This window comes from Gymnoscopelus microlampas (genome assembly GCF_963454915.1).
Source record: "Gymnoscopelus microlampas genome assembly, chromosome: 9".
Taxonomy (NCBI): Eukaryota; Metazoa; Chordata; class Actinopteri; order Myctophiformes; family Myctophidae; genus Gymnoscopelus; species Gymnoscopelus microlampas.
Genome location: NC_139946.1, coordinates 32029122 through 32041662, shown reverse-complemented (window position 1 = coordinate 32041662; position 12541 = coordinate 32029122). Strand labels below are relative to the sequence as shown.

General features: G+C 46.3%; 1 protein-coding gene across 2 annotated transcripts in view; it reads right to left on the bottom strand.

The window, feature by feature from the left end:
• The window catches only part of pik3r3b (phosphoinositide-3-kinase, regulatory subunit 3b (gamma)), a 238678-nt gene extending 227087 nt beyond the window's left edge, over nt 1–11591 (bottom strand). Inside the window, exons 1-2 of one of the 2 annotated variants that reach the window (XM_084065809.1) lie at nt 11481–11591; nt 9606–10916 (exon numbers count right to left, since the gene is read on the bottom strand). In XM_084065809.1, coding sequence (XP_083921935.1) covers nt 9606–9945 — 340 coding nt within the window. In that variant the 5' untranslated portion in view covers nt 9946–10916; nt 11481–11591. Of the gene's footprint in view, nt 1–9605; nt 10924–11480 lie in introns of both variants that reach the window. The other variant, XM_084065808.1, reaches the window with a different exon arrangement.
• Nucleotides 11592–12541: the final 950 nt, after the last annotated feature.

Genomic DNA, 12541 nt, shown 5'->3' with positions numbered 1-12541 from the left:
GCCATCTTGGAAATATGCTAATTAGGTGTCCAGACACACCCAATCATAAAGATGATTTTTCCATCATATTTCTAATTGTCAAAAAACATGAAATAGACACCAAGTTTGGATTTGTAGCTCATCTGGTTCAAATGTAGAGGCAAAAGCGTGTTCAGGTGGTGGCCATATTGGATCAGCCGCTGTGGTGACCCCAAAGGTCACCGGCGCGGGCGCCCTAGCCAAATCATTTAAGTATGCCCTGAGCTACACCTGTGCCAAATTTGGCGCTTTTAGACAAAAGTGAACGAACATACCCTAAAATCTCCCTAAGGGCCCCCACTATATTATGACATTCGCAGAATGGGGATGCTAGGGGTTCATGTGGTTAAGTATACCTGTAAATCAGGCTTTACAGTAGGTCTCACTCCTTGTCTCCTCCCCCCCGCCCAGACCTTATCTGTAGGTACAGTGCAATGCGGCATGCCCCCCCCCATGCAGAACCGTGCTGCTAAAACTGTGACTCAATACTCTCAGGGATGCAGACATGTGCGCCAACTCCCACGTAGCCCTATTTAAAGACTTAACTCTGGGCTATAGTGTGAATTCTCTGTCTCTGACAGACTAATGTGTGGGACTCCAGTATAGAACATCAAAGAATTTCCCAACGCCATTGCAAGATCCGAATCAGAACGCCGCATCCCTCACAGTCCCCCAGGATTATATTGTGCTCTTTCTTCCCTCTTGTTTTATTCATGGCTACTTGCCATGTTATTTGTTACTCCCCGTGTATATTTTTATCACCTGGTCCTTTCCCCCCATATTTCCCCCACAGAACCTGGGCGCTGGCCTATTCATCAATTTAACACGCGCGCTTTTCTGGCCCCCAGTAATTGACTTTCAAAACAGGGGCGATAAATCTCACCTATACAAACAATAATACTTCAGAGATTAAAGACATTAGCATGGAAACCCACGCTGTATCGTGGGAAAAGTTATTGATGTGCCAAACTGCTTCCTCCACGGCTCCCATGACGCACGTTGGCCAAATGCAATAATCTAGAAATCTAGTCATGGCAACAGGAAACGCAAAACTCATTTCTCCAATATTTACGTTTTTTTCTCCCCCCCTTCATCTTACAAATTCTTTATCGAGGACAGCAAGGTACGGTAGGCTCCATAATCCATTTCAACTTTATTATATCTCCACTCCGCCAGAATAACCTTAAAGGTTATACTATTTGCAATTCTCCTGTGTTTGTTTTCATGTATTCATTGAAAGGCTAATGGCAATGAACTGGCAACGCATAAACGTGCAACGTTTCACGATTAAATTAACAGGGGGAAATTGCTGCTGACTGCTCGCTCTGCGTCGGCTCGTTAAGACCTTCGTTAGGGGTCTCCTAATTGGCGTGCGGCGATAACCTCGGGGCCACGCACACGCCGCGCCGTCTGCAGGCTGGAAATGTGGGCGACGGCCGGCCAGACGCACTGTGCTGCTGCACTGCGGAGCTGACTTTAAATGTAAGTAGGGCAGAGGCTCTGTGTGCATGTGTGTGTGTGCACGAGCATGTGCATGCATGTGCAAAAGGCTAGAGGAAGCTAGACAAAGACAAGGGAGGGAGAGAGAGAGAGAGAGAGAAGGAACAAGCAGAAGAGAAACGAAAGCAGAGAAAGGAAAGCAAATGCAGCCAAGGAATGTTCTGCCAAAGCTCCACATTTCCACATGGATGACACATGTCCTCTAGAAGAAAAACAACACACACACACACACACACACACACACACACACACACACACACACACACACACACACACACACACACACACACGGAGGGGGCAGGGCACACTGTAAAATCCCAAGTGTTCACTTAACTGAGAGCAAAGGGTCCTTTATTACACTCTCATGGTTAAATCCACACTCAGGATTCTACTGTGTACATGGCTGGGCCTAAACCACAGAATGTCACCGACGCAGTTCCAATGCAACAGAGTGACAACACAAACACACAACAAACTTTGTTTCTCCGTATACATGTATTCATTTGTAACTAACTAAATTAACACTGAAGATTTTACACTTGAGGTGCCTCCCGGCATAAATGGAAGAATAAGCACCTCAAAAACACATTATAATACAGCTGTAATTCATATAAATGCACCATTTACATCTGCAATCTGGAACTTATTTTAATGAATACAACCTTATGTTAACATAATCTGTATGGGAGTATGTTAGTACAATATGTTATATGTAACTAGCAGTGGCCTCCCTACTATTCCACTCTCCCATTAGTTTCAACTGAACCTGTAACAAAAGTAGGCTCCTAGTGGAGTGAAGTAAGGCCTTACTCCTTTTCTTCCTCCTCAAGATGAAGAAAAATGTGAGAGCTAGGCGGAGGAAATGGGAAGAGGTCCTTGGGGATACGGGGGGAGAGAGACTGTCAAGAAGTCATTGAGAGCAGAGGGTTAGGAGAGACAGGTGAGAGAGCAGGTTGTTAAGAGAGACAGGCAAGAGAGCAGGTTGTTAGACAGGTAAGAGAGCAGGGGGTTAGGAGAGACAGGTGAGAGAGCAGGTTGTTATAGGAGACAGGTACGCTCACAGCACACAAAGAAAGAGATCTCCACCTCCCTATCTAGCTTCATCAGTGACATTGAGGTATAGAAAACATCTACAGCGCATCAACTCTTCTTCACCAGGATGTCTCCATAGGATGACAGTGTTCCCATACAATTACCCTCTCACTCCCCGCTCTCTCTATTCCCACTCTTTCGCTCTCTCTCTCTCTCTCCCTCGCCCCCTCCTTCTCTGCTTTGCAGCCTCCGATTTTACACAATAGGCAAAGGCAGAGCCGAGAGCATCTGACCCATTAAAAGCCTAAACAAAGAGCTAACATGCTAGCCGCAGCTAAGCTAAATATAAAACCAACAAATGAGGCAATTAAGCTCGGGCCCCCTCGTTAGGCCGCTGCTGCGCACGATCGATCCCCAGCCCAGGAGCCCATCACACAACTGATCACAGGCTGTCACCCTGCTGCTGGGCATGAGCACAGCGCACACGCACACACACGCACGCGCACGCACGCACGCACACACACACACACACACACACACACACACACACACACACAGTCTCAGCTAGCAAATAACAATTAGTGTTTCTCCCTACAGCTCTCACACGTCCTGCTCTCTCTCTTTCTCTCTCAGTCTCTCTGTTTCCTTCTGTCGTTGTTGATCTCCAAGTCATTAGCAACAGCATAACACCTTTTCATCATGCACGTAATAACATTGATGGGTTGCAAGCACTACACAGCGTACTCCTCAAGAACCCACGCGTGCACACCCGCGCGTGTGCACGCTTGGGACACACACACACACACACACACACACACACACACACACACACACACACACACACACACACACACACACACACACACACACACACACACACCTTTGCAACAAGACAAAGAGACACCTGCTGGTGCTCAATTAAAAAGTCCAATTGCTTTCGATCGCCACTGTTTGAGAAGTGCACGCTGCATGCATGTACATGTGCATCTCCTGGGGGGGGGGGTCTGCCTGAGTGTGATGAGATAGTATATCCCATTATAAAGGGGAAGCGTGGTTGTTTAGTGCTCATTTGTAGAGGAGAAGAGGAGCTCTCACTGTGAACAAAATAGGTCAGGCAGCAGACATGACAAGCAATCCATGGGGAAAGATGGGAGATCAAAGGAACCCATCTAATCACCCCTGGCTCTGTGGAATACCACCATGTATTTACGGTACACTGTAGGTCAAGGGCAGCATATTCAGCTAATTGTGTGTGTGTGTGTGTGTGTGGGGTCCCTACACCAATAGCGGGGTAGGACGAAGGAGACAGAGAGGGAGTTTGATTGAGAGGAGGAGGCCGAGAGGCGGTGGAACCGAGATGGAACACTGGCTGACATTCTGCAGAGAGTACAGTACATAGCCCACACATGACTGCATGAGTGTACTGTACCATGCGTGGAAAAGAGATAGAGAGCATCAGAAGGTGATAGGGCAGTTCTGCTTGTGTGGTCTGACTTTATTCCTGGCTCTCACACACACACACACACACACACACACACACACACACACACACACACACACACACACACACACACACACACACACACACACACACACACACACACACACACACACACACACCCACCCTCAGGGACCACATCAGACTTTTCAAGGTTACATCTGTACAGAAAAGACCACCAAATCACCTGCGCACACTGGCCCCATTGTGTAAAATGGTTCTATATATGGCTCAGGACGACGCGAGGGAAACACTCAGGTGTTAAAGCCTCAGTGGTAACGTCAAGGCCTTTGCGGTTTTCAATGGCAACCGTGCTCACGCTGCAAGTCCCACTTCATGGCTATTTCAAGGTAACCCACGTCCGTCGGGCAATCTCGTGCATCACGCCGTGGCTCTGTCACGCCAGGGAATTGCCACCTAGCCGGCCAAACTCTTTCAATTAATGCCCCTGTCCAGAATGATCAAGGGACTTGTGAGTCCTCTGTCGCTGCATCTAATTGCTTCCCTCATTTACATCAATGGGAAACGCAACAAAGTCAGCAAGGGCGCCGCTATAGATAAAACAAGCTAACTGTTATCGTGGCCCAGCAGTGTGTTGTGTGTGATTACCCTATTAAGTTCACAATGAACTCTGATTAGCTTAGCCTCCTAGCTCCTCCCTCCATCTCCCCCATACCTATAGTAGGTAGACGGTTAGGTTCCCATCAGGGATTGATTAGCCTGCTGTCATAATTAATGTTGCATGGCACAGGAGAACAACTCCCCTAAAGGGAGGGCTGAGGCATGAGGTTGGGGAATGTGGGAGTGTCTGCAATCAGAAGTTCTGTGCACTGATTGCTGCTTACTGGCCATGTCAGAACTATTAGGTAGCGCAGCTGATTTAATCGCAGCACCATATGTGTGTGTTTAGAAGTATGTGCCCGGGCTTGGGTGCTGTACACACTACTAACTAAACAAAAATGCTGATGAATACCACTAAAAGTGGTTCTTTGGCTTGTAATCATTGGGGAACTTCATGTGTTGCTATATAGATTTGTCAAAGGGAGTTATATAGAACCATTAGGGTGACCTTAACTAAGCTGAAGAACCAGTAGAGATTAGAGAACCATACAGAGGCTTAACCCCAGGGGTCTATTCACCTTATTCCTGGCATCCTCCAGCCATTGCCTCCTATTGAGTGCCATTGAGTTTTTCTCTGTGTGCCGCTTCATTCAATATCTTGGCGGTAATGCACCTTAATGAGATGGTTGCCAACCGCCTTTAAAAACAAGGAAGAAGACGCATACTACGTTGGGCCGCGTATACACAGTCTACGACAGTGTTTTGCCACGCACCGAGCGTGGCAAAACACTGTCGTAGACTGTATATACGCTCCAGCAACACGGCACGGGTCTTCTTCTTCTTTTTGGGGTTTTATGGTGGTTGCCTTCATGTACGTTGTATCAACGCCATCTATTGATATGTGTAATGCAAGAACACTGGAAACCCATTGATGTTTCACCCTCGGATCAGATATGGGACTCCCCACCCCCCCTACCCCCTACGTTAGACCGGAAGCGGTGGGCGTAACCAGGAATAAGGTGAATATTTGGCCCCCTCTTTTTTTTCCTCTTCACAAAATCTATTCACCAGAAATATTCGATTTACACGGCAACAATGCATCATGTTGCAACACGTTGTGAGCTTGTAGATCTGCTATTTTTCGCTGAATATTTGCCTACTATGACGTGATATGACATCCATGTCACATTATGACATGATGAGAACAGAACAGAAGGTCAGAATGAATAAATAAAGTGTTGAGCATGGAGGGGGCAAAGGCTTTTAGGGGACGGAGAAACGAGAGGAGCTTGGTGAAGATGTGAAGACACTGCATGTCAAATGAATAATTCCTTGTGCTGTTCCTCTGTCAGTCTTTGAGCTTGCGGCGCTCTGTCAAAGCAGACACCTCAAAGGAACTCCACAACTTAAATCACGCTTACCTGACCTCAGCTACCCCGCCTCCCCCCGCCTCACCCCTGCCACACCACTCATACAGTACCTTGGAGATGAGAGAAGACAGGTGGAGGAAGCCAGGTGGAGGCAATAAGTGTGGAGGGGAATATTTAATGTAGCACACCGAGAGAATCTGAATGACATTCTATTCTTTGAGACATACCGTACGTACAGGTAATTGGGTGCGTGGCCATAATCCACCATTATCTTGGAAGGGCAAACAACACAGCTATCAGCATTGCATTGTGAGATGGAGCGAATACAGTGATATCCTTTTCTGCCCTAGCGCAAAACTATGGTTACGTACTGTAGTGCAGGGACCTGAAACCACCACCATCGTATGAAAGATTAAGACGGGGCATACAAATATTCATTATTCAATCTCCCAATGGCCACATCCAGAGGTTTACCATGACTAGGACCGAAAAGGAGGCTCTTGTATCCATCTAAGGCTCTGTGGGTGTATCTCACATGATCTCAGAACTGAAAAGATTGACCAGTAAGGGTCTCAGAGTTAAATGAATACTCTGGATTTTACTGTGCAGTGATGAATTGAATGAAAATGAATGAATTGAATATCTTTGGTTCCCTGCAGAAACCTCAAGTTGCAATATTGAAATAGTATTTGTCATTTTGTACATTAAATGTCTGACACTCTAAAGTAAGCTTAATCAAGAAGGACATAAAATTAACCAATACTTTTAAACAGCCTAATACGTTACGTACATGAACACTATCCCTATTCTGGGGCAAACATTCTGTGAAAGTAGCAAACACAATATTTGGTGTAGAGGGGGAAAAAGGAGCGGACCATGTACATAGCCCTCAGCTCTGGGGGACAGAAGTCAACTAAGTATATAGGTTTTAAGTATCTTTGTCTAGGTTGTTGGTGAAGTTGATGTAAGCCCTCAATCCTGTATAGCTATACTGAAGTACTGCAAAGGGTATACGATTATTCGACTTCCCCTGTGATCCTACATCACTCCTGTTCTCAGAAAACTGAATCAATACACCCCCAGGAACGTTCTTGCCAAGACGCAATGTACTCAGAACAGGGCGTGCCTGCTTGTCAGCAGTGATGGAGTTTGCAGATCTGTTAGCGTTCCCTCAGCAGGGCCCAGTGTGCTGCCCTGTGCTAGTGTGCTACTGCTACACCACTGGGGTGATTTGTGAGAGCAGGAATGTGGCATGTCAGGCAGCCAGTGCGCCAGCCAATCAATTATTCAGGACAAATACAGCCTTGTGCAGCTACAAGCAAGGGGATGGACAGAGGAACAGGGAGAGGTTGCATACACATGGTATGACTAGGAGTCTTGTCACTAGCAGTGGATGCAGGGACAGGGGGATAGGGAGAGAGAGAGAGAGAATGACAGGGAGAGAGAAAGAGAGATAGAGACATGCAGGCAGAGTGAAGAAGAAGCTCAGTGTGTTATTTATATAAGATGGCCCCAGCCCCTGGACTCACAAACAAGGGATGAATAGAGGCCGAACTTTGCCAGATTTTTGGGTCCCGATGCCGAGTCCGATTTCGGAGGCTCCTAGACCACCGAATACCAATGTTTTGACCGATATTTTGAAATCAATTTGAAAAACTTGGATTTGATTAAAGTTTCTATTTGACAGCATTTCACTTAAAACTAAAAACAAAAAATGTTTTGACAGAAACACATTTTTGATTTAACTATACAGTATAAACTTATATACTGTAAACTTATAATATATGAAATACATGAATTATACAACAAAGCAAACGAGTAGATATAGAATACACAAACCAAACTTTTTTTTATTTAATCACAAGCCCTATTCAGAAATATAAAAGCATTGCCAATCTACAACCTCACAACACGTCGCAACTCAATGCACTGTGAGCTTGTAGATCTGCTATTTTTAAAGATGTTTAAAAGGTTAAAAATCAGGACAAATCAGCTAGATAAGTGCCGATACTGATAAAAAAAAGTCTAATAATGTGGGCGCCGATGGCCAAGTGGTCAGGTAGGTGCATACCACATAGGCTCTGATGCCTGACAGTGTCCCGGGTTCGATTCCCGAGCCCGGTGACGGATTTGCTGCATGTCACTCCGCAACTCTCTCCTCTGTTTCCTGTCTCGTTCTCTACTGTACTATCAAAAATAAAGGCACAAAGCCCCCCCAAAAGAATATCAACCAAAAAAAGGAAAGAAAAAAGAAAGTCAGATAATGACCGATATATCGGTCGGGCTCTACTGCACTCACAAACAAGAGATGAATATGCCAGACAATTAAGAGAGAGCAGAGAGCTGCCAAGGGATGCAGAGGAAGGGAACACATTGCTGTCTGTCTGACCCATTTAGCAAATGAGCAGACACAAAAACAGCTACGACGACTAGCCCCACAACATCGCCCTCACACAGCGATAGAACAGATCTGACCACCCTTTTTTCCTAGTAAACAACACTAACCAAAGCCTGCAGAGTTGAGAATAGCTTTTTAAGTGGGCCATTTCTATTTCGCAATGCTGGTTTCATTTTGGGCTGCGTTACACAAGTCCCTCTCAACCTCGTTACTGTGACCATCCATTCGACAGTCTCCTGAATAAAACATTAACTAAAGTCCAGTGTCCTGGAAGCCGCTCTAACCGATGTACACAGGCATATGCAGACACATGCACAATCATTAATGCAGGAGACCCAGTGCACATTGGAATATTAACCAATAACCCTCTATACTTCTCTCTCTTCGCTATTTTTGGTGAATGTATCCCCAGAATAGGGATGCTAGTAGGAACCCTAGCAAGTGGTTAAGGCAAGGTGCTCCAGGTATTCAGGAGCTTACTGGATTGGACTGAATGGACACTTAGTCGATAGTCCTGTAGGCCACAAAATGGGGCAATGTTTCTGAGAAGCATGGCGCATGTGGGAGAAATATGGCCATTGATCGCCACAACGGCCCTCCCTCCACTCGAGAGCTCGAGCTGCAGACTGAAGCGAAGAACACAATCTGTACTAACACCATAAACATGCAGCTTTTATTTTCTAATGCAGCACAACTCGTATATTTTTACAGTATGCCTTAATGACTTGGTCTTAGCTCTGGCAGGATAGCAGTAAGGGAATTACACACTTCCAGACCCCAAGACAACATAACGCTGTTCAATAAACATGAGAGCAATACTGCACATGTTCAATCTTCATATATGAGTTGGCCCAGTCAGGCCCTGTTAATTAAGAGGTCCTGAAAAATGTATGTGTAAAAGAAATGAGAAAATTGCCTTTCTGAGATTGGGTTTGAGCTTATCCCAGCTTTGGTCTAGCTGACAAACTCTGAGCCCTACCAAGAGGCTACGTGGAATCTTCTCTAGCCAAACAAGATAATTAGGTAGGCCTACACACCTTCAGAATCCAGAGTAGTAGTAGTAGTAGTCATTTTCTATGTATTGTTGCCAAGCATACCGTATATATATCCCAGCTAGGCTCTCATCTTTAGTCGCTAAAATATGAAAACATTAAAATAAATGTTGTGTGTGATAAAAAAAGGCTGTTGTTGCATTTGGCCCTGTGGTGGAGGGGTGCATGGCACTCACCTGAGGCAGCAAGCTGGGGCCCCACAGCATTCTGGGCCCCCGCAGGTGTTGGGGGCATTGGCCTGTGCCAGGGCTTGGCAGCAGGTGGGCCCGCTCTCACCACCCCCACGTACTCCACAAAGGTCCCTGGGAAGTCTCCCTTCTCCTTGGTCCTCTCGTTGGTGCCATGCAGCCAGCCTTTGGGGGTTCGCTCGTCCCCTTCCTGGTAGTCCACTCCTGCTGCAGCCACCAGAGACGCCCAGGGTACGGTGAGGAGGTCACCCGGCTGGAGACTGATGTCATCACCGCGCTCTCGCTTGTACTCAAAGACTGCCCGGTACTGAAAGCTGTCAGATGCCATGGTAACAGAAGTTCATGGAGGGGGGGGGGGGAGGGTTACAAAGCCAAGACACAAATGGTGCCTGAAATGTGCTGTGTCCAGTCGACTTCAGTTACTCAGTAAGAAAAGAAAAAGTAAAGCGAATAAAAAAGGCTTGCAGAATAGAAATATCTGTTAAAATCCCTGAGGTGGAACTGGAGCTCCACATCTAATCCTGGGAAAACCTTGGATGCTGCCTGAGAGTTGCTGTGTCGCAGTGACTTGGATGACACGGTAAAAAATAAGCTCGTAAAAAATGTATCCCTGAGGTGGAATTCCGCACCTGAATTCTGGAAACCTGTGAGACCTGAAGTCCACTTTCTTTTCAGTCCAAGGGGGTTAAAACAGCACCAGAAATCAATTCCTCCAGTTACAATGAAACTTTATGAAACCTATGCTCCTATAATAATGGTCAGTCAGTCGGTGGGACTGCGTCTGCACACTTCAGTCCCTGGTTTGGTCACACGTCTAGCAATCTTAGCCGCTGTTAACAGTCTGCCAGTTGATCACAGCTTTCCAGTCAGAGGCCTGAGTGCTTTGTGTCTCCGCATGGGCAGACTGGGCAGCAGCAAGGCAGACAGACAATCCACCAGGCTGTGCCTTACTGGGAAGAGGAAAGGAGGGGTGAGAGTGGGTGGTGGGGAGGGAGGGCTGCAAAAGGAGGGTGGCACAGTTGGCTATTCTAGGACAGGGTGACCTGTAGATGATGCCCTGAGGTTCTGCAGGGACGTTTGCAATGTCCTGTGTGTGGAGCCCAGTGGGAATAAAGCAGTCTGTTGTCCTCAGGTACAACACCCACGCACGCACAGACACACACCTGAGTAAAATCCACTGCAGTGCAGAATTTGGCTTCTTATTCAGCGCGCCCCTGTGTGCAATCCCTCTGCACACAGCTCTCTTTCTCTCCTATGCAGTCTTCTCTCTCTCACATGTCCCAAAGCAGACAGATGCACCTGAAAACTTCAATAAAGTTGCAATGTTATTACCATGCAGCATTCTTCTTCTTTTTGTGTTAACTTAGTAATAGTATGTTCCCCATTAACATTAGTTGTTGGTATAGATGTTGTTTTTTGTTTTTGAAATCTGTTTTATTAGTTTACACATAGTAACATAAAAAAAATCAATTACTAATAATTGTAAATATGTGTATACCACACATGACACAATCCCTTGGTATGTACATGTTTTGATATAATTTTCAAAAACATTAACTGAGGTCTGAGAATATTATAGCCACTAATAAGTGACCATAAATATCACCAAAATCAGTATAAATACCAATAAATCAGAAGAAATACAGGGTATCTAAATAGTTCATGTGAGCATACACCAGCTTTCTGCTATAATAAGTGGAAGCAATACAAACAAGAGTCTATACATACATTACAAATCGTGACTAGGCGAATAAGAACTTCAGAGCGCATGCAGTCTGGCCGACACAACTCGCGACTGCACTAGTCTGACTGCCACTAGTATCCAGCCCAGACTCCAGACACAAATAGACGGAGCAAACTCACCGTTCCCGACAACAGTGGCCGACGCGCCGCGCACAAACCGTCCACTGACCGGCACCAAGTATTCCACTCAACGCACGCTATATTATCAATTCCCCGAGTCACCGAGCCCAGACAGTCCATACAAGCCCATCAAAATATAGATGCGTGGCTGGCTGGCTCCACCAGACAGTCATGCAGCCCCAGCTGAACCACTGTAGTACGCGGCAGTGCTGATGTCAGTAAACCACACCCCCAGCGTCTGAGAATTATACCAGGCAGCGGAGGAGAGGAGAGGAGAGGAGAGTGAAGGAGTGGATAGGAGGGGAAAGGAGAGGAGAGGAGAGGAGACAGAACCGGCGCACCATCCGCCGCTCCTTGAGTTTTTTTAGCACCGTCGTACGGACGAAGCGCAAATCGCTGCACTGCAGCAAGAGCAAGCACAGCAAAGCCTTCTGTGACCTGCTTATTACGTTGAGCCTATTCATTTGTAAAGGGAAAAAAAGTAAGAAAAAAACGTTTGACATTTTTGTCTTAATTATAGCCTAATTTGGCCGACACGTTGTTGTCTTGCGGTGCTTTCGTTATGTTGTAAAATGAATTACGACAGGGGCAAGCAGCAAGAGCAGAACGTGGCAGAATATGAAGGCTCACGACGACAAGGATCTGCTGCTGCTCTCTCTCACTCTGCAGAGTAGTGATGAATTATGTAACATCAATCTGACCTGGAATGTAGCCGCATCTCACGCTGCATGCTGTTTGTTAGGGAAGGGATCAGGGTTGTATTACGGACACAGTCAGTCACACTGCAACTTCAACCTGCACCCTAGACTATGTTATCCAAGCGTCATCACATCACACCAGCCAGACTGCTACGTCATGGCGGCATGAGCACGTGTCTGGGGTATACTAGTGTATGAACCTACAGCAGGACTTTAGGACAGAAGAATTGTGTCCACACACCACTGTACAAGGCTCTGGGTCCACACACTGGATGATGCTCACATGGATATTGCTAGATCATTTTAGGGCCTGTGTGTAGTAGTAGAAGTGTTATTTAATCGATCCAGTAAATAGGCCTATCT